The sequence below is a fragment of the Podarcis melisellensis genome, assembly GCF_964234715.1.
Source record: "Podarcis melisellensis genome assembly, chromosome: 2".
In the NCBI taxonomy this organism is placed as follows: domain Eukaryota; kingdom Metazoa; phylum Chordata; class Lepidosauria; order Squamata; family Lacertidae; genus Podarcis; species Podarcis melisellensis.
Window position 1 is genome coordinate 28,218,696 of NC_138529.1, and position 22,517 is coordinate 28,241,212.

General features: G+C 42.3%; 1 protein-coding gene across 2 annotated transcripts in view; it reads right to left on the reverse strand.

The window, feature by feature from the left end:
• RPTOR (regulatory associated protein of MTOR complex 1) overlaps positions 1-22,517 on the reverse strand; it is a 302,464-nt gene that overhangs the window by 35,324 nt on the left and 244,623 nt on the right. For both annotated transcript variants that reach the window (XM_081899559.1, XM_081899558.1), the window contains exons 24-27: positions 19,938-20,048; positions 5,581-5,686; positions 2,245-2,359; positions 1,778-1,902 (exon numbers count right to left, since the gene is read on the reverse strand). In XM_081899559.1, coding sequence (XP_081755685.1) covers positions 1,778-1,902; positions 2,245-2,359; positions 5,581-5,686; positions 19,938-20,048 — 457 coding nt within the window. The remainder of the gene's footprint in view (positions 1-1,777; positions 1,903-2,244; positions 2,360-5,580; positions 5,687-19,937; positions 20,049-22,517) is intronic.

Genomic DNA, 22,517 nt, shown 5'->3' on the forward strand with positions numbered 1-22,517 from the left:
TTAAAGTTTTATCCATGAAACACTTTCCTAAGAAATATTCTCCCAAACCATTATTTGCCCTATGGGCAAAACATATAGGTACCATACAGGAAGCTCCTTTTGATTTTAAATTAGAGGCACACATTATGACAAAACTGGATAACATGTAATATAAAGATTGTGATGGCTTTCTATTTTATTCATTTCCTCGAAGTGTTCTTTTAGTGTGTTTTCCCCCTGAAAATGAGCAAGGATCTTATGAATGATTCTAGCCTGGCATGGCAATCTTTAAGACCAGTCTGCTTGCAGCACCTTATTTCTCCAAACCTTCATCTTATTTGTTGCTCCCTCTTGTCATTCAGCAAACATTTCCCCCCACTGTTTATGGGAGTAATGCTTTAGCTGTATCATAGTCCGTTGGCCCAATTTTCCTTATTAAGTCAAACACTACAGCAATAAAAAAAATCCAGCTGTTTAAGGAAACAGGGAAAACAGCACTTTATGCTGCTGCTGCTACAACAGCATATAGCAGCACATGTTTTATTAGTATATATACTTGAGACTAGACAGGAACATTGAAGATGCTCTAATCTAAAAATAGTACCGTGCTCACTCCCCACCATCCCCATATCTATCTGTAGAGGGACTACTGAAATGGAGGTATTATAGCAAAACATTTCAGCTTCCACTTTCTTCACCAGCTCTCATATAAATCAAGGGTGCTATAGTCAAGGTGGTAAGATGACTACAGCACTCTTTGACTGACACGAGAGTCAAAGGGAGCCACAGAAGGCAGAAGCCAAAACATTTTGCCTTAATATATCTGTTTCAGTAGTCACTGTAATAAATAAATGGGATTAACTGTATCCTTCCAAGCAAATTTGTCTGAAGTGCTGTTTTGATGCAGTTTTTTTGTTTTTTTAAAGTCTCTGTCTCTCTAAATTGGTGATAGCAGCAGTATTCAAACATGGTTAATGAAGATAGACTCAGTAGTTCAGCTTCTTCCTGCTTGTTATGGACAAAGCTTTATTCATTAACTGTATCATATACTTAGTTCATGGGAGCCTGGAGTTCATGGGAGCCTGGAGTCTTGCTTATGCACTCAACATTAGTGTTGTTCACTAGCACAACAATGATATGCTTAGGAAAAATATGCTGGGCAATAGACTGCACAAAATAATGCTGCTTTTGGAAGGGATTGTCACATAGCACAATATTCCTGAAGACACACCCTGCAAGAATAATGGTCTCTGGAGATTACTTTAACTGTTAACCCGGCCTGAAGTCCTATGGAGCAGAGGATTACTCTGGAGTTGTGATGGCCAAAGAAAGTGCACAGGGGTTAAAACTGGTGGTTAGGATTCCTGACGTCAGGATGAGAAAAACTGGTATGAGGGAACAGGCTAGTGCTAGACTGTCCCGATTCCCAAAGCTTTTTCCGAACTTGGGATGAAATGAAGGTGAGGGCAACAGACATGGTGAGAGACAGCTCACAGGGAGATTCTCAAACAGAGAAGCTCCAGTGTGCTTGAAGAGTTTTGTGAGTGACTCAATAAGTTTGTTGGCAGGATGCACTGAAGAAAGTGCAAAATAAAAGGCTATGGAAGTTTTCACTCTTGGTTCAAAAAAATACAACCTTTATTAAAAGGTGGTCCCTTTACTAAATCAGATGAATAAAATAAGGAAGCATGTATAACAATACACCTCTGTGTGACTGAAATGCAAGATGAGGTCCATAGACAGAACAGAAAACACTTTCTTAGCCCTCCCTTAAAAAAAATAATGAGGCCATACCCACCTGTAGCAGTCAGGAGCAGAGAATAGTCTTGTCCATTCAGATATTCCATGGCGGTGATCCTTGTGTAGCGTGGGTTCCCATTGTGAAAATAGTCCAGCTTTTCTCCCTTTTCCCAATCCCAAAAACTGGGAAAGGCGGGGGGGGGGGAGGGAAACAAATAGGTAAGTTGGATTCAGGTTCCAAGTGGATTTAAGTTCCCAGGATAAAAAAAAAGTTATTCTATACACTGGCTCCAAACCAAATGTATTCCTCCAGCCCACCCACCCCATTTTGAGTATTTAACAACTTTTGATTAATGTCTCTTCATTACACCTCCGGCTTCCACAGAGAAAGTAATAAGGCTGAAATTCTATTAGCAGGGTCTGTAACAAATCCAGGCACAACAAGATGACTGAATGTATGAGGCTTTTGCTTAGCAGCAAGAACAGGGCACCAGCTCAAGGGTGTTTAAAATGCCAGTGCCTTACCAGATGCTGTCCTTGTCAGCCACCGCTATACATGGGGTGAATGGGTGAAACTTGACCACTGACGGCATGCCAGGGTTCCTGTTCAGGAAGATTTGATCATCTAGTCGTGAAATACCTAGGGGGAAAAGGAAGAGAGAGAAAACATGAATAGTGGTATCAGGACCTCTCAAAATGCCAGCCACCCTGAGCCCTAAGACTGGCAGGAAAGGTCCTATCAGTAGGACTGCCAATATATGCTGTCTGAGTGGCATTAACTCATGAGAAGGCCTTCTCCTGCTAGTGGTTTTCTCTTTGTGGAATGCCCTCCCTCGGGAGGAACATCTCCCTCCCTCATTAGTAACTTTCAGTAGGGACTTAAAAATACTCCTGTTTACCCAAGTACCTGATTGCTGAAAGACTGTTCATGGCAAATTTAAAATTATTAAGCTGTAAGGATATGTGATTGCTTTATGTTTTAAAATATTTTAAATTGCTTATAAATATGTTTTATTTTTATTATATTGTTTTAGCACTTTGGTGTGTTTTTTGTTTGCTCTGGGTTCCTTTGGGAGGAAGAGCGGGGTAGAAATGTAATAAATATTCATAATCATAAAAAATAAATTCTGATACGCAAGACTACATTGAATGTACATAATTTAGTATTCTGCAAAGGAGGTTCTTGAAATATGCTATGCCTGGTCTCCTCAAATTAAAGGAGGGAACCCACCCTGTTTCTGTCCAGGCTATCTTTATTTGTCCTCGGTCCACACAGAAAATGAAAACATCACTCAGCAAGTGCCCAACTGTTGTACTTGATTCCCTCCTGCATTACATGTCTATTTTCTGTGTGAGAGCACAGGGGAAGACTGCCAAGTTGTCTTCACTGTTTGATAGCCTCTCCTGACATTGCATTGCATTCCTGACAAATTGGAGATATCACAAATCTTTTCAGATTTTGATAGCAGCGCTCTAAGGAGGTTAAGACGAGAGCAGATTGGATTAAGCAGGCAAAATGTTTGTGCCCCGTTAAATACTTATTGCACTATGCCAATAAAGGCTGAATGGGCAGGTGAAAAAAGAGATACGTTTACAATATAATGCGCAACTACGATAAGAGCCGAAGTTTCATTCTTAAATAGGGCTCAAAGCCCCCAAATATTAATGGCAAGTTCACACAAGAATATCATTTTCTGGAGTTCAGGTGTAAAGCAAATCTGACTATATTCTTGTGACAAAATGTTTTTTGCAGGTAAGTGGAGGCAGATTTCCAAAATGGACAGCATCAAAAAAATCCTCCAGTGTTTCCACCGCTGCTAAGAGTATGCAAAATAAAATTCTGAAACTGGCATCCTTAACTGTTTGCAGAGTTGTATGCATTGTTCCTTTAAATTAAAAATGTAAGGCTCTCTTCTCTGCTGACTCAAGCCTACTAGGTCTCAAAGGACTGAGCTATATGTGAGAGACAGACCATCTCTCTCGACAGATTAATATTTCACACTAATCTTTCCCCAGCTGACATCTGTAGACGGAAAGTCCCCCCAAATTTTCTCATCCCTGGTGAGAGCAATCTTGAGTCACGCTGAAAATGGCAGTATAGGTGAACAGCACAAATTTGCTCTTATTCACTGGCCAACCAAGCTGCAGAAAGAGTAGAAATGTCAATTCTAACCACAGCTATGCAAAATTAAGGGGCCACTTCAGCAAGATACAGGGAATTCAAATATCCTCTGTCATTAAACAATAAAGCCCACGGCCTGACTGCCGCCTCGTAAATGAATAAAGAGTTATAAATAAGCAAGATGCGCTTTCAGTACAGCACTGAATATATATGCTGATGAAACGTGAGTCCAATGTATATGAAGGGAAAGAAGCTGTAAGTGTAAAAGAGGCCACACATAAAAAAGCATTGCAGAAACATGACAGGATATGAATAAACAATCATTTATGGGGCCCCATAAAACCAAAGGATACTGAAACTCTTTAGGTGCCTTGTGAATGTGAAGGGGATACAGCAGACTCTTGCAGATCACAAGCTAATTTGCTGGAAACCCCAGCAGTATTAGACACCTATCAAACTCTGACGCTGCTCTTTGGAGAAGGTGAAAATGCTGGCATTTCGCCTGCAACTCCATCTCTTGTAAACAAGCTGCCGCATCCATCTAAACTCTACTGGAAGGAAGAAAAGCCTGGCTATGTTCAGCAGCATATGTTCAACGTCTTTGAGCAATTCGTTTTATCTCGAATATTTTGCTTTTGGTGGGGCATGCCATTTCTGACTGTCCAAAAGCTCTGCTACTAGCATTCAGTGTTAGCAAGCTTCCTTGGTAGACACATGTTTCACATACGCACCCCCCACCTACCCCCGGAATCTCACCTTTAGACAGCAGCAATAGAATTACATGTGCAGATTTACTTACATTTATGCACAGATCTTAACATGGGGATAAGGATTACTGAGCACGCACACACAATCAAAATATGCACATGCTTCGAATGTCAGTGGGGAATAGCTCAGCTACAACATGCACATTTCCTGGGTTAGGGAGAATTAGCTAATTAATTCTAACCACTACTAAACTAATGCACCCACGCAACATACGTGCAAAGAGGAGCATGTACACAGGACGCAAGAGGAGATGGGGTTGGAGGGCAAGTGTCCTGCTGCTGAGAGAGACACATTAGTCTTCTCCCTCTGTGTGTGTGTGTGTGTGTGTGTGTGTGTGTCTGTCTGTCTGTCTGTCTGTCTGTCTGTAACTCTCTCGGCTCACATTAAAAACCAGACCTTGGTGATGCAAAGTGGCATGAATGTAGTGAAAAGCTGACTAAAATACCTGTTGAAAACACAGGCACACAATAGGAAGAAGGGGCTACAATTTGTAGGGAAAGCACCTGCCACCCCAGGAAAACAATATAACTGGAGCACACTGAAACTCCTGGGTTAGTCAGGAAACAGTCAGGAGCAGAGAACAGCCTTGTTCATTCAGATATTCCATGGCAGTGATCCTTGTGTGGCTCCTAAATTCCTGGGTTAGGAAACAGTGGGACAACCACAAATCATACTGGCAATATCGGAGCAGAGTGTCTCCCAGACTCTTGTAACTAGCAGCCTGCTGACTTCACATGCATGTGCTTTGCCCAAGGAGAAAAAGACTAACTCTCAAAAGCAAACAACCCCATTACAACAAAACAAGCTGAAGTTGTGAGCAGAAGCTCACACTAAAGAGGTCAACACTGGCCAAACAAATGGTTTATGAACAGTGTTCTTCTTCATGGCCCCATGTAAAGAGTGGATAAGCATTCTCCTTGGTGCCAGGAGACGTATAAAGTGGGGTGGGTAAGGGAGAAAAAGTTGACCACCTTTTTGGATGATTTTCTGTGCTTGCTTTCGAACTCTGGCATTGCGCAGAAACCGCCACTCCCTTTCTTTGCGGACCTGGCTCTCCAAATCATGTTCTTCTGGAATCTGCCAATTAAATAATAATAAAAAAATGAATACAACAGGAGAATGGCAAAGAAAGGCTTCTTGCGATTCCAAATGCCTGCTAATTTCAACCAGAATAGGGACCCTTCAGCCCATGCAATCTGACCAAAACCAGCAAGGGGCAGATGAGGTTTTTCTGTTCTTATACACTTCATTACCTTCTGAAATGCACATCATCCACCACTGGGCCCCAGGGCTATCAAGTGATCAAAACCTCAGTTGTTTCTTTTAACCAATTAAAATAAATATGATAAAATGTCTACACAGGCAATCTAATGCAGATAATTTTTCATTGACAAATGACAGGGAATTCAACTGGAATGCACTGCTTGAATGCAGATGTATACATAGATCAATTGCAAAAATGATATTGGCAATGAAATCCACTCACTCGGGACATTTATTTTAAAATGCACATTTTAAGCCTATGGCTGATAAACCGTATCCGTTATTTGACAAATATTCCAAAACCTATTCTTTACTCACTCTTTTGAAAAGGTCTATTTGTTTTTGTCTTGTCTCATTCAGGCTACAAGTTCTCACAGAAAGCAAATGAATACCCCATTTTCTTAAACAGCAACGTAAATTTATGAAGCTCATATAAATGGCTTGTCACAGCAGATATATTTGAATCTTGTGGCTGCTGTTACGAACCCGCAAGCTCATCCCTAGTACAGGACCATTTTTACACTTGTCTCCAAGGCTTTCTTCTGTTTAGATGGAAGGAGTGCAACTTCTGCATAATTCCTTATGAATAAAAGGCTCCATAAAGTATGTGGCAGGGAAGTGTAAACACAGAAGGTATAATTCAAAATTGGAGACAACATGTGGAGATCCTGTACTTCTTCCTGTCAAGGGCCTGAGCAGCTAGGGGATCGTAAAGATTCTGCCCCGTTATTTAAGGAAGCAAGAACACTCAATTGCAAGAAGTTGATGCTGCTCATATTTTGGGAATGGCTGCTGAAAACAATTAGGCAGAAGTGTAACGGCATGAAAATGTACATATTAAATGTCAAATGTGAGTTGGCTTTCTGTGCAGAGAAAGGTGTACTTTGGATTTTCAGAGCCAGGCCTGCAGTTTTCAAACCAAGCACTCACTCAGCTCAGCTGTTTTGCTTTCATGACGACATCCTTTGAAATTATTATTCATGCCATGATGAAAATTCTGCTGATATAAAACAGTGCTGCTAATCAGTTGGTACTGTAGCCTGAGAGACCAGGCATTGGTTACCACTGAGAAAAGGGGCATGGTAGCTGTTAAATTTGTTCTAGACCAATAGGAATTCAAGGAAGAACATTTCTTTTAGATTGGTTATCAGAACCTCCCAGTTCACAACAGAAAGACATATCAATAAAGACTGAAAGGGCACACTTAGTCCCTATCAGTCCAGAAAAAAAAGTATGCCAAATAATATTGCCATGCAAAAACAATTTGCAGCAGCCCAACCTCTGGAAACAAATCACAACAAGATTACAAAGCTAGACAGCATTTATTTTATTATTTTAAAAATAATAATTCTCCCTCACTCTCCCCAGTAGTTTTCTTTGGCAACAATCCAAGGTTTGTTAGATGGAACATGAGAAATGAACAGCAATGTACAGCAATAAGCAAACCCAATATAAAATACATTTAAGTATATTCAAGTGGAGAGAGATACTTTGATAAAAATGTCATTTCAAAGGAATAAATTGGAAGAAAATCTTAAAGGACTCTGTATCAAGAAAAGAAGACAAGGGGCATGTACAGAATCTAAACATTACCAGTTGGCATCTAGCATGGCTTTTGTAAGTATGGATTAGGAAATGCTTGGAGTTAGACTGTGCATATCAGAAGCTGGCTGCACCAAAGTGCCTTCAGCACATTTGTTGTGTTGGCCTATGGTGCCAAATATGTTCTTGAGCGTTGGCCTTTGTTTCACCTTATCTGTTCTACCATGCCAAATTATGAAAAGGAAGAGCTACATGGTTTTCTCTATATGGTTATTATATGAGGCAGTATCACATACATAAGGGACGCGGGTGGCGCTGTGGGTAAAACCTCAGCGCCTAGGGCTTGCCGATTGCATGGTTGGCGGTTCGAATCCCCGTGGCGGGGTGAGCACCCGTCTTTCGGTCCCAGCTCCTGCCCACCTAGCAGTTCAAAAGCACCCCTAAGTGCAAGTAGATAAATAGGTACTGCTCCGGCAGGAAGGTAAACGGCGTTTCCGTGTGCTGCGCTGGTGCCAGCTCGTCAGAGCAGCTTTGTCACGCTGGCCACGTGACCCGGAAGTGTCTCCGGACAGCGCTGGCCCACGGCCTCTTAAGTGAGATGGGCGCACGACCCTAGAGTCGGACACGACTGGCCCATACGGGCAGGGGTACCTTTACCTTTATCACATACATAAACAGACAATAGGTTGCATCCAATGAAGTTGTTCCTTTACTGCAAGGAATTTGGAGCAGAGAATGTCTTCATTTTATGCCGGAAACCAGATGAGGACCAGGGCATTAGCTTCCTGATCACAAGCTTCCATACTGAGCAATGTACCAGAGCAAGCTGATATACTTTGTCACTTTGCAATGAAACTTCTCCTTTCTTAACTCCCCCTCCCTGTGTATCCCCCACTTCTATTCTGGTGGTTCCTCAACTTTCTGGGACGGATTTGGGAAAGGAGGGTGTGTAGAGAGAGGAGAGGGAGGAGAAGTTCTGCTGTACTAGCAGAACAGGACAGCTTCATTGGGTACAACTCAGTATTTTGGGCCTCATACTCTGGTGAGCTGTAGTGGAATGCGCTGATGAACAGGACTGACCCACAACATTTTTGCACCCGAGGCTAACCATAAAAAGGTGCCCCTATCCCCACCAGGGGAGAAGGGTGGGTGAAGATCTGCATCAGAAACACAGATGGAAGGAAGATCTACATGAATATCTGCTTCCTCTATGGCTCCTGCCACCTGAGACGGTCGCTTCACCCTGCTTCATGGGTAGGCTGGTCCTGCTAGTGAACGATGTTGCTAAAACCAAGGCAGTACTTGGTTCTAGAAACTCGAGAGAGGAATGGAATAAACCATCTACACACACATGGGAGCAACCTGAGATCAGTACATGTGCAAATGTCTCAATTAGTGGCCAATTATCAGCAAGGGATTAAGAGTGTGATCCGAAATAAGTGATTTAGCAATAACATTAATTCCTTTCCCAGAAATAAGGACTCACTAGAGCATTTGCATTTTTTCAGCTTAGGTGACTGGGTTACAAAGGTGGGGCAGGATGGAGACTTATAAAATTATGCATAGTGTAGAGGAAGTGGAATGAATGATACTCCCTCTCTCATAACACTTCAAATTAGAGGTCATCCAATGAAATTGACAGGCACAAGATTAAAGATAAACAAAAGAAAGCACCTTCACATCATGCAATTCATAATGGCTTCAATGGCTTTATATGCCTGTTGTTTTTGTCCATTGAGTTTTCTTGGCAGGGATACTGGAGTGGCTTGCCGTTTCCTGCTCCAGGTGGATCACATTTGGTCAAAACTCTCCACTATGACCTGTCCATCTTGAGTGGCCCTGCACGGCATAGCTCATAGCTTCTCTGAGTTATTCAAGCCCCTTCGCCATGGCTTAGTATACATACTAGTATACATACTTCCATACATACTTAGTATACATACTTCCATACATAGTAGTAGTGATGTATGGAAGTGAGAGCTGGACCATAAAGAAGGCTGATCGCCGAAGAATTTATGCTTTTGAATTATGGTGCTGGAGGAGACTCTTGAGAGTCCCATGGACTGCAAGAAAATCAAACCTATCCATTCTGAAGGAAATCAGCCCTGAGTGCTCACTGGAAGGACAGATCCTGAAGCTGAGGCTCCAATACTTTGGCCACCTCATGAGAAGAGAAGACTCCCTGGAAAAGACCCTGATGCTGGGAAAGATGGAGGGCACAAGGAGAAGGGGACGACAGAGGACGAGATGGTTGGACAGTGTTCTCAAAGCTACCAGCATGAGTTTGACCAAACTGCGGGAGGCAGTGGAAGACAGGAGTGCCTGGTGTGCTCTGGTCCATGGGGTCACAAAGAGTCGGACACGACTAAACGACTAAACAACAACAACAGATGGCTTTAAAAAGACAGGACAAATTTATTGAGTGTTAGGACTATTAACAGCCATTAGTAATGAAATCTACTGCGATCTCTACCTCCTGAGGCAGTAAAGGAATTGTAAACCAGTTTTTGCTGTTGGGGGGCAATCAGTGGAGGATGGCTGTTGCGCTCATGCCATACTTGTGGGCTTCCCAGATGAAGGATGATAGACTAGATGAACCATTGGCTCAATCCAGCAGGCCTATTCTCACACTATGTTTGTTCTCTCCTTGCGGTCATTTTTTTTGACTTTAGAAAAGTCTTTCTATAGTAAACAAAAGACAAGCTTTTGTTCTGTTCTATTCATTTCTATGTGGGTCTCCCAGAGGTGTGTGGGTGTCTGGAATAGTGTTACATGATTAGGATCATGACACACTACAGATTTCTAACACCTCTTGGCTTCCACTCAGACAGAAACCAATTACAATTCAGAAGTATCCCACTGAGCAGTGCCATGTGAAAGCCAATGAAGTTGTTCTCCGCTTTATCCATATCAAGATGGAAACAGTCAGCAAGGGGTTGTGGAAATAAGGACAGAGGATGGATTTTCTCCTTGCAGCAATAAATAATGTTATAGGGAGATCTCTGCTGGTTTCACAGTGATGAAACAATTTCCTAAGGGGCTAAATCCTCCATCAGTTGAACAGAGCCAGAGCCACTGTGGAGCTGAGGTGGGCAACCTGTGGCTATTGAGGCTAGGGTGTGAGTGTATCTTTTTGTTCATATGTTGCCTGCATTAAACATAAAAGATCCTAAAAGTTGCAGTCAGACACAGGGGCAACACCAATACTGCACTTCCCCGACTTTAAATGTTTTCAGAACTCTTGAGGTGGGAGTGGGGCTGGATTTATGATTACCTGAGTATTGCTGTTAAGTATCAGTTAAAGCCCTACCAGCAAAACACTACACTCTTTTCTGAAACAAACCTTGTTCTGCTTTTCCATAAATCGAACACTGACTGATGCCAATGATTTGTAATGCCACCAGTGAGTGCATAGAAGCATAATGCCTATTTCTCAGGGAAAGAATGTTCCCTTCCACACCAAACCTTACAGAAATTAGGTGTACTTGCAGCCCCTTTCGCATGTATTCCTCACAAGAGCATCTACTCAGTCACCCTGCCTGCTGCATGTGTTTCCTAGCAGAGTCTTGGCATAAGGATCTAGGCTCTCTCTCCTATCTACATTTAGTTCACATTTCATGGTGTGTGTGTTTAAATGCAGGCAGCTGAAATTCTCAGAAGGCAGCAGGAACAAAACAGGTTTCTTTACTCCTGAATGTGCCACGTGCAGCATTTTCAGGAGACTATTCCACATAACTCTAGAGAACTATATAGATTGTAAGAATGTCAAGCTCAGCTAGATGAACTATGGAATAACCAGGAAAACAGCACAGCTGCAACTGATGGCATATACCAATTTTGCTCCTTGGATATGTGCAGTGCTAGCTTTTGTTTCATAGACACTAATTATTGTTCAGTGTAGCGTTAGGATTTATTTATTTTTAACTATCTTTGGTGAAGAACACCCTGTAGGATACAGCATGTGCGGTGTCCATGAAACCTCTGTTAACAGGCTCCCAAATCGACTTTTTATGCAACATGAGCAAAATGCAAAAGATAGTGGTAGGTAGAGAAAGAATCAAGCATAAAGGTATACTGCACATCCCTTGGATGGGATTTTTAATACTGGATTCTAGAGGTTTTTAAGCAGAAGTTGAATGGCCAAATGTCATGTATGATCTAGATGAGATTCCAGGACTAGATGACCCTCAGGGTCCCAACTCTACAGTTCTATGATTCTATATGGAATCACAGGTTTTTCCACTGGAAGCACAGGTCTCAAACTCCTCCTAGAAAAGCAGTTTGGGGGAGGAAGAGTTATGGGGCGGGGAGCAATGGATGGTGAAAGAGTGATGCACTATTGTTCCCCATAACATTTCATTTTTGAATGCCAGGCTGTAACTGTGGCCAGGTGGCGTTTGGATTCATAGAGTTCACCAGTATTATGTAAAAACTGCCAATACACCTTCCCAAAATTGGATAAGCATTTTCTAATGTTTCCTGAATTAGAGCCAAACCTTTGCGATGGTATGCTTATATTGCTCGTGATGTCTTGTCATGAACAAGACCTGCCTTTGTGTGTGAGAGAAAGCAAGCAAGCAAGTGGGGATGAGCAATTGTGTGGTAGGAGAGAAGGGAGAAGAAGAGAGATGGATAGGAGAGTGGAGAAGTAGTGAGTGGACTCATGAGAGATTGTGGGGATGGTGGTGGAAGGGCAAAGAAAGGAGATGGTTGAGGGAGAGGATTGTGCAGGGGAGGGAAAGATGGGCAGAGACAGTGTGAGGAGCAGATTCACCCTTGATTTGGGCTATTTGTGTACATGGGTATTTAAAATCAACCACAATGCTGGCTGAAGGTTTCTAAGGTGGCAATCCTAAAACTTACCTGGGAGTAATCCCCACAGAACAGATGGGGCACACTTTTGAGTACATATGCATAGGAGCAGACTGCAGACCAAATTCTATTTCCAAGAAAGCAAGTCAAATGATGGGACAGCCCTATGAGTATGATCTGTGAGATATCAATCCACCTGTTTTATTTCAAACATCTCAGCAAAATTCAGTTCCGGGGGAAATGCTATAACTCTTCAATATTAGTGGTGATAGGGAATATGAGGTAAAAATGAACACGTTATATAGGATTGCAGTAATTTTAAAATATGGATAAAATTCTCTTACTACCCAAACCCCTTTTGTGTATATATATATATATATATATATATATATATATATATATATATATATACACACACACACACACAATGTGCTGGAATGTGCCTCATATCTATGGTAGTAAATAGTTATTGCTGGACAAATCTCTCTCTAGAACTGTGTTGTAGTTCTCCATTCAGCAACAAGTAATTATTCAAAGCACTCCAAATATTCTTAAACCTCTACTTTAAAAAAAATCAAACTGAAGTACTCACACTAAAAACACACACCCTGTGTGCACAGAAAGATGCATTTTGATTGGCCATCTGGAGTGATTTATTAGATTAATAAGGCACCACTCTGGCGAACAGCTATTCTCAGAAAGTAGATAAATGTTTTTAATAATCATTGGGAGTTAATATATTACCCACTCTGAATGGTAAAATAAAGATAGCATTATCCTAATTCTTTTATTTTTAAAACATCTACGTACTGTTCTCTAGACTTGGAAACAAGCACATAGAAGTCAGTTTGGCCAAAGTAGTTGGACCAACAGCTTGAAGCTAATTAGTAATTAAAGTAGTAACATTTCCAAATGTTTCAATGCCTGTATAGCTATGGGTATCAAGAGAAAATTAATTGCATTTGTGCTGTAGTTGATGAAGTACCAAATATTTTATTACCTGGCAAATTCTCTTGGTGGTTCAATTAAAAAAAACCCCAAAAAAACTGGGGAACTGCAAATCCACCTGTAAAACATGTTGTGATTAAGAAAAAAAAATTGCTTGAATATAGAGCCAGTTAGTGTTTTGCTTTGATGACCAGTAGGGCTCTTGGGTATACAGAAAAAACATTGACAGAGATCTCAGTAACAAGTTTTATGTTGTTGTTTTTTTTAAAAGGGGGGTGTCAGCCATTGTTTCTTTATTCCAAAACCCAGGTGTAACCTGATACCTGCAGCACCTAGCAGAAACTAACTCAGTCTGTAATTTCAATCTTGGAATAGAAATGAAATGCTGATCACGTGATTAAAACATGCAGTCTAATTTTTGTACTTTTAAATCTTGTTTCCCTTGCCCCCACCTCCCATTTGGATACCACCTAGCCAGATGAAGAGCTAGAACTAAAACTTAGCTCACTAGTTCGTGATATTTTGGCTGGTGCATATAAATGCTGGTTTTGGAGAAATACATGGATTATTCACATGTCCATTCTGGGCCTCCTGGAGGCACTAAGCGCACACAGGTCTGTTGGGTGTCCGTGTCTTTGTTACTTCACAAAATATTTCTCCCCCAGAAGGCCCAGTAAGAGCTATGTGTGCTCACTACCAACAAGGTAGGTTACTGTAATGAAAAGAAAAGAAGCTGGAATAGAGGACTGAAAATGGGATCAGCTAACATAGGCCCTCAGGTACATATCCCCACTCCCGCCCCCCTTTGCTGAACTCTTCTGTACATATCATACCACACAGCTCTGGGATTTGTTGTGTTGAAGCATGAAAATAGAGGGCTTCACACTCACACAACACCCACCTACCCACCATACAACTGTATATGAAGTTTCAGGGCTAGCTTGGGAAAAAAAGCTCTCTCAACCCTGAGCCTATAAAGTACAGCACTATTCAAAATGCACGGCAATATTTTGTTTAGTTGTTCGCTGCCACTTGTTATCTTATTATGCCCTCCTCTGTTTGTTCATTTTTTAGTAAGCATTTTCTGGAGCAGTAGCAGTGGCTGTTCAGTGCCTTACACTGCTGCACTTTAACATTTTTGAACCCAAGACCGCAGTCACCGATTGCGGACATGAACCAACAGCCTTTGCCGATTTGTGGCTCCACAGAAATTTAGGGGGAAGCTTATCTTGAACCTGGAGGTTCTATATTGTCATCCATTGATAAGACTCATCCTCCATGAATCTGCCTGTTCAAGTGGTTCTCAAAGCACTGGGGAGGGGGGCACGTTCAGCGGACCAGTTAATACCACCCCCTGACAACTCAAAGTACATACATAATTCTTATTTTAATAACTGTAGTCTTGCCTATCTAATGCGATGAATGTGCCTGCTTCTTGCAAGCAAAGTTATATGAATTCATTGCAAGACATATTTCAGCCTTTTTACATTACCCAGCATGCAAGAAACCTATTGTACTGCCTATAGGGAGACATTTATTTCTGCTCCCTCTTCAGCTGACAGACTGTGCATAAAATACTGTAGCAGAGTAATTTTGGAAGATATACATGTGTACACACACACATACACACACAGGTGCAACACAGGAAGTTGTCATGCCAGTATGAATTGGCATGAATTTCTGGCAACTCATCGCTATGAACACAACCTCTAACTAAGAACCTTACATCCAGAAACTTGTGCTACTTTGGATGGATGCTCACAATTCAAATTTCAATTGCCTAGTCTAATTCATTAGAACCTTCAGCGTGTCTCCTTAGTTTTGTTCTATAAATGCATCTGTGATGCATGAGGATATGTTATTATGGGGGCGAGAAGGGTGCTTTTTATGTTCTTGTGATTTTAAAATGAGGCCAAAGAATACCAGCCCTTGAGTTTCCTGAGTTCTAATTCAGATTGCAGAGACCTGATGAAGGGCTTTGACCTTATCAGGTGAAAAGTACTCTTCACACTGCTCAACAAGATAGGATGCCCATCTAAGCGCCACAAAATGGCCATGTCCTTCCACGAGAACATGTGTGGCACAATCCAGTATGATGCTTCATCCTCAGACACCTTCCCTTTAAAGAGCAGTATGAAGGAGGGCTGTGTTCTTGCCCCAACTCTCTTTGGCATGTTCTTCCCTCTGTTGCTCTTCTATGCCTTCAGCTTGACAGAAGATGGAGGGGGGGGGGGGTCTGTTCAATGTGGCATGTCTCCACACCAAGACAAAAGTGTGGCGGGTTCTTATCTGAGAGATGTTGTTTGCAGATGACGAAGACTTGAGGAAGCTCTGCAGAGACTCATCAAATGTTTTTCCAAGCCTGCATGGAGTTTGGCCTGACCATCGGCCTGACATCTTGGGTCAGGGTCTTGCTAGCACACCATGCACCAGCATTTCTGACCCCAGGCTTGAGGCGGTAGACAATTTTGTTTAACTGGGCTCCACCATAACCAGCAACCTTTTCCACTGATGCTTTCCACATGCGCTGTATCAGGAAGAGCCAGGGGTACCACATGGCAGGACAGTCTCAAAGATGTGTTGTTCCAAGGTTACCTTCCCAGCATGTTCACACTTCTGTCTCAGTGATGTCTACACTAGATTGGTAATGTCCACAGATGAAAGATGGCAGGACCCCCAATTCTATGGGGAATTGGCTTCAGGCACCAGGGCCATTGGTAGACCAACTCTGTGTTGTTCTCTACAGCCATGGCAAGCACTGTAACTCTCTAACAGTTTGACTCCAATGGCACACTCTTCCATTCTCCCTCAAGACATATGGATGCCAATGAATTCAGATTGTAGATAAACAGCCTGGTGACAAATGGAAACCCCAAAGATGCATGAAATGAAGCAAGGTCAACTCTTGGTCCAAGAAGATTATGTGACTTGCTGACCTCCCTCCTGGATTAGAAAGCTTTTACTTAAGGCAAAATGTTCCAGTGTTGCTTCAACATTAATACAGCTAGAAACAGCAGAGTGAGACACCAACAGTTATGCCCTTGCTGTTGAAAAGCAGAGGCTTTAATTACACAGCAAGCAAAAACTGGCATTTTTAAAAAAAGTTTGCTGTTGATCTCCCTCTGGGACAACAGACAGGCAGAATACTTAATCACTGCTACTCTCCCAGGAAGCTCAAGTGCTATCTGGATCAGAGAAAAATTGTTTGTTAACCCTCATGGCACACAAATAAAATATGAACAGAACGTTGCTCAACATAGCATGTGAGCTGAAAGATTGTGCTGTATTTGGCCTACATTCCTGTGCTCAAATCTTGAAACCACCCCAGCCCAGCTCTCTTCTTCAGCCTTCCCACTTCACCTTGCTTGTGTGTAGGTTAGATATAATGTGCAAAATGCACAATGAAGGTTTGGCATTTTCGGCAACAGACAGAGGCATAGCATTAGCTTGCTCACGGTATTAGATGTAAATTCCAGAATCATGAATTCAGCACTGCCTCTTTACTGTGGAGATGAATAGAAGCATGATGAGAGGGGAGGGAGCAAGTTTTTCTTTGAACACAAACCTCTGTAGTAATTAGCAAGGAAAGATACAAAAAACACAGCTGTTTGCAGCAAGTATGCAGACAGCTGCTTAGAAGCTGTCCTTCCCTGTACCATTGTGATGATTTTGGTGTCATTATTATACATAATTTATAGAGCATTGTTTGGCATACAACCCACCTCTCATTCATATTCTGTGAGGCAGGCTGCTATTATTCCTGTTTTTACTAATGGAAATACAGGCTGAAAGGTTGTCATCCAAGGTCCATGGCTGAATGGGACTAGAGCCCTCATTCTCGAGGTCCAGAAAGCAGACTGAATGACTTGCACTGTGCAATAGTTGGGCTCTTTCTCATGAGGTTTTCTTCATTTTTTAGTTTGTTTCCTTCTTGGTGGGCCATCAAAAATGGCTGGGGAACACTGCCTCCAAATGCCTTGTTTACAGGCCAGTTCATCACAGGGGCTTGCCTACCCTCCCTCCTGCAAACCATCTATCACTTTTACACCTTCTCTGATGTTGCTGCGACATTTCCTCCCTTACAGTCTTTCTCTGTCCTGGTGTCCTCTTACTCTTTGCTGTCCTCCTTGGAATTTTCTGCCAATTATAAAAGGGAAACGGTCCCTTCCAGCTCATCTCCTTTCCAACCCCCCCCCCAACCCCATCAATCCACCTGGAAGCTGGCAAGCACAAGGAGCCAAACTGCCTTGTTGTCTTTCCCATACACATGGTATAGGATTTGCTGCAGCTTTCTATTGAATGCATATAGGTAAAGGGTAAAGGGACCCCTGACCATTAGGTCCAGTCGTGGCTGACTCTGGGATTGCGGTGCTCATCTTGCTTTATTGGCTGAGGGAGCCGGCGTACAGCTTCCGGGTCATGTGGCCAGCATGACAAAGCCGCTTCTGGCGAACCAAAGCAGCGCACGGAAACGCCGTTTACCTTCCCACCGGAGCAGTACCTATTTATCTACTTGCACTTTGACGTGCTTTCAAACTGCTAGGTTGGCAGGAGCAGGGACCGAGCAACAGGAGCTCACCCCGTCACGGAGATTCGAACCGCCAACCTTCTGATCAGCAAGTCTTCGGCTCTGTGGTTTAACCCACAGCGCCACCCGTGTCCCATTGAATGCATACTTGATGGTAAATTTGGCTTACATTTTCTGTGAATTCTGTGGCCTCCTGCCTGGTGTGCTTCCTGCACAGTGGGGCAGCTGTGGTAGTGTGGAAGGCACAAGATTCCTCTGGTGGGTTAGGCTCAGGGGACAGCATATGTGAAGCTTCTGCCTTAGGCTGTATGAGCTCAGGACCACCAGCCTCAGATTATATGTGTTCCAAACCACCAGCTTTGTGCCCCGTGAGCTCTGAATCACCAGCTTCAAAAACAATGGCTTTCGGTGAATATGTGAGCCCTAGGAGAGGAGATTGCAGCCACTTTGCTCCTCACTGGTCATTCTGCTGCTGCAGCTAAGCCATGGCTTGGCGTGTCTACTGAACTTGAGTATATGGTTTATATCTCTCCAGACTAACCATGAACCAAGGTTTGCCCTATGGTTTATAGCTCATGGGTTGACTAGGAGAGCTAAACCATGAGTCCAGGTCTGGAAAACACACTATGTCATGCTCAGTTCAGTGCAGCACAGCAGGAAAACAACCAGGGAGGAGCTAAGGGGCCACAATCTCTTTGGGAGTCTGTGCATTTGCACTAAGCCACAAATTGGCTTATCATTAGGTACAGAGGATGTGCAAGTCATTTTACTTTCTACTATGACTGCTTGATTGTAGGCAACAAAGCTGCCCTGATAACATAACCTGCTCCATGCCTGAACTAGAGAGTGGCTGCCACACTAAGTACCCAGAATCTTGTATGGTAGAATGGGATCCCATGGCTGTGGAAAGAGATCTGCCATCCTTTACGGTGTGCTGTGTATGTGGAAAGGGAGCCTGCAATCCTGTTGATCCACATATAGGTTCTTGCTACCACCCAATATGGCCCATTATACCTTTTTGCAACAAGTGGCACTACAAACAGGGCTAAGACGGAGGCCCTAAACTGTGTCATGATCAAGAGAGCCCATAGCATTACCTCCAAATGTGTACTATTCTAACAGAAAAGACAATGAAATAATTTATATTTGAATTTATACTGGTACATAAGTGCGGATGCAATTAAATACTAACAAACTATCCTGCAGTATTCCTGTTTCTATATAATGTACCCTCTTAGCACATATGATTTGTTTTTAGAGCAGCACAAGAGCCGTTAAACATGCAGTCTATCACTTACTAAGTGGAAGAGTCCACACAGCATCTATTGTGTGTGTTCTGCACATAACACAAAATGTAAAACACTTTCTTTCATGATTTTTTTTGAGAGCACAGCCATGGATGTCACCCAATGATAGCTGATTTATAACCACAGTATGATAAATATGGTACTAAACATATTATTGTCACATCGGAACAAAAATGTATGTTCTCTGTGTTTCAACAGATCATAAAAACTTTAGAAATCTTTGGGGGGGATTTGTATGTGTGTTTTGTATTTAGAGGCCCCTCATAATCTGAGCCCTAAATTGTAGTTTACTTAGCTTGTGCATTAATCCAGCACTGGCTATAAACATATGTAACCTCTGACTTTCATGCCCCATGCCTTTCTTCAGTTTGCAGCACAATCATAGGGTTCCAATGGCAGGACTCTGAATGTGGCAGAAGCAGGGGCATGCTTATGAAAACAATGAGTACAATACAAACCACCACTCCCCTTCCACACACATGTATTATTTTCCTACTGCTGATAAAACCATACGGGATGGATTCAGCATGAGCTGGGAAGTGTTAGCTAAAGCACAAAACTGACAAGCAGTTACAAAGCATTCTGTGAATGAAGCCTGCGATATTTATCCATCTGCATGCCAGGCTATTACTGAAGAGAAGGAATCAATAGCTGCTGGGTGTTTTTTGTGTGGGTGTTTAAAATAAATAAATAAATGCTCAACTCCTGGAACAGAAAGTAAATGAAGAGAGAGAGAGAGAGAGAGAGAGAGAGAGAGAGAGAGAGAGAGAGAGGGGGACCATGAATGAGAACTTGGCAGTGTGAATATGCATGTGTGTGTGCGCGCATGTGTGTGCATGTGCAAACAGTAATTTGATTTTTAGGGTGAGGTGCATTCAAATGATTCTGCAATTCAAAAAAGGGCTTATAGAAGAAAGGCAGACTGTACCTTCATCACCGGTTGAGCAAAATACTTGGCACTCCAGTCGCAAAACCCTGTCTGCATTGTTGCTGACATGAAGTTTTTATGCCCCACGGTATCTTCGGCATCATCAGCTGTCTGTCCAGAGAAAAGTGAGGAAACAAAGGTACACGTGCTTCAGTTACAGTACCTGCACATCTGGTTTCTCTGAGTGTATATCACATCAACCACAGTAGGATGTCACCATCCAATAATAGTCTATTGGAACAACCCCGCGCCCCGCCGTCAAATCAGGAGATAGCCAAGTACCTCTAGTTATGAATGCATCTGTTTACTAACGCTTCAGGTTATTAGCTTCGCTAACCCGGAAGTAGTTGCTCCCGGTTGTAAACTTTGCCCCAGGATGCGAACGGGAGGTGCCATTAGCGAAAGTGCGCCTCAGGATAAGAACAGTTTCAGCTTAAGAACAGACCTCCAGAACGAATTACATTCGTAACCAGAGGTACCACTGTATATTATTTCTGAAGCAAATCATGGGGGAATGTGGCCATATTTTGCTCTCAAATATTACATGCCACAGAAGTTGCTATGCCCTGTAATAAAGTATCTTGTAAGTATCTTGACCATTTCGGTAACACTAACTAGGGGAAGCACTTCTTAGGGTTGACAACCTTTGTATCTTTCTATGTGGTAGATACCAACATTCTCCTGTGATCCTTTTCAAGGGCAACGTACACTGTTAAGCTCAACCAAATAAAGTCAAGCTCTTTTCACAAACACAAGTACAGAATGCTGTTAAAGAGTCACACAGCCAGGACTGAACAAAGTAGCTGAGGGAGCCCTCCAATCATATTTGCAGTCATATATGCATACTACTGAAAATGGTGGTGAAAAATATATATGAAAATGCTCATTACATTTATATATGCCACTGTCTTCGAAGGTTTTCCCTGCTCTATTTCATTCTCAGAGCAACCCTGTGAGGTTGCTTAGATTGTAAAAATTGGCAAAAAAAATCTTACTGTGTGACCTTGGGCAAGATTTATTTATTTTTGCCAATTTCTAAAATTGATTTTCTAGGTCTTAACCCAATTATACAAATTATTTCCAAATGAATACAATTTTGTTTAAGTGACTTCCCATGTGTCATTCTTGATGTGTCCTTGTCTTCTGATGTTACTGCTTTTACAGCACCCAGTGAGATTTAGGAATGAGTGGGAACTGAAACTGAATCTCCCCAGTCCTAGTCCAACATTCTAACCACTAATACACCATCCTAACTTTTACCAGCTTGGTTCCTCAAGCTTTACAGTATTTTCTATGAAAGTTGCTACCTATGCCACGTGGCCAGGTGCTATTTCCAATTCTACCACTGCCTATAAGAAAAGACAACATTGACACATGTTTCCAACTATGCAAATAGGAGGTGAAAGGGGGTCATAGAAGAATTCCAAAGATTTCTATAATATTATAATAAGTAATAAATAAATTTAAGGACTATGTGCTGTCCTAAAATGCTGTACGTATTTGTTTGAAAGAACCATATGAATTTAGGCCTTTGTAAGGAAATACACACACACACTGGCCTAGTGAAAAGTATATTAATGCTGTCTAAGAGGCAGAGACCTGTATTCTCTAGGGTGCCGATTTTAATATTGAACAGGGCACCTGTGTCTTCAGTAGAAGTATAAAAGGGAGAATTTCAGAAGGTGAAATGACACCAAAATGACAAGAGAAACTGGCATGTCCACATTCAAATATCCTTTCTATGAAAATACTACAGAAAAAAGAAGCCCGCTTCTAAATTGCATCTGGTAACCTGAATGGCTCCTGAGACATACGGCTGCAAGTGTTCCCCCTCATAGTCAACACTGCAGAGAGACAGAGCCCAACTGAAAGATCCCTGACATATGTACCTATCTCAAAAAGGTTTTAAAACACTAAACCACAGTGTTTATTCTGCAAGCTATAAGTTCACACAAAAGCGTAGCGCATGAAGAAGCCTTTCTCAAGATGCATTAACAGAATTAGGTTACAAAAGGAAACCGTATTTTCAGGGAGAAAAATTGCATGCCATCAAGAATGGCAAAAATATGCAGTGAGGAAGAGAGGCTGGAAAAGATTGTAGGCATAGTATCACATTTCTAGCTGCCAGAGATTTTTCCTGAATCACATTATTATACTAGGTTATGACTATCGTATCTGAAGGACTGCCTTCACTTGTATTTTCTGCTCAGATTGATCAGCACCAGAACTTGTAAAGGTAAAGGGACCCCTGACCGTTAGGATGACTCTGGGGTTGCGGTGCTCATCTCGGTTTACTGGCCGAGGAAGCCAGTGTACAGCATGTGGCCAGCATGACTAAGCCACTTCTGGCGAACCAGAGCAGCACACGGAAACGCTGTTTACCTTCCTGCCGGAGTGGTACCTATTTATCTACTTGCACTGCATGCTTTTGAACTGCTAGGTTGGCAGGAGCTGGGATCGAGCAATGGGAGCTCACCCTGCTGTGGGAATTCGAACCGCTGACCTTCTGATCGGCAAGTCCTAGGCTCTGTGGTATAACCCACAACGCCCCCTGCATCCAGAACTTGTACTTACATTTTT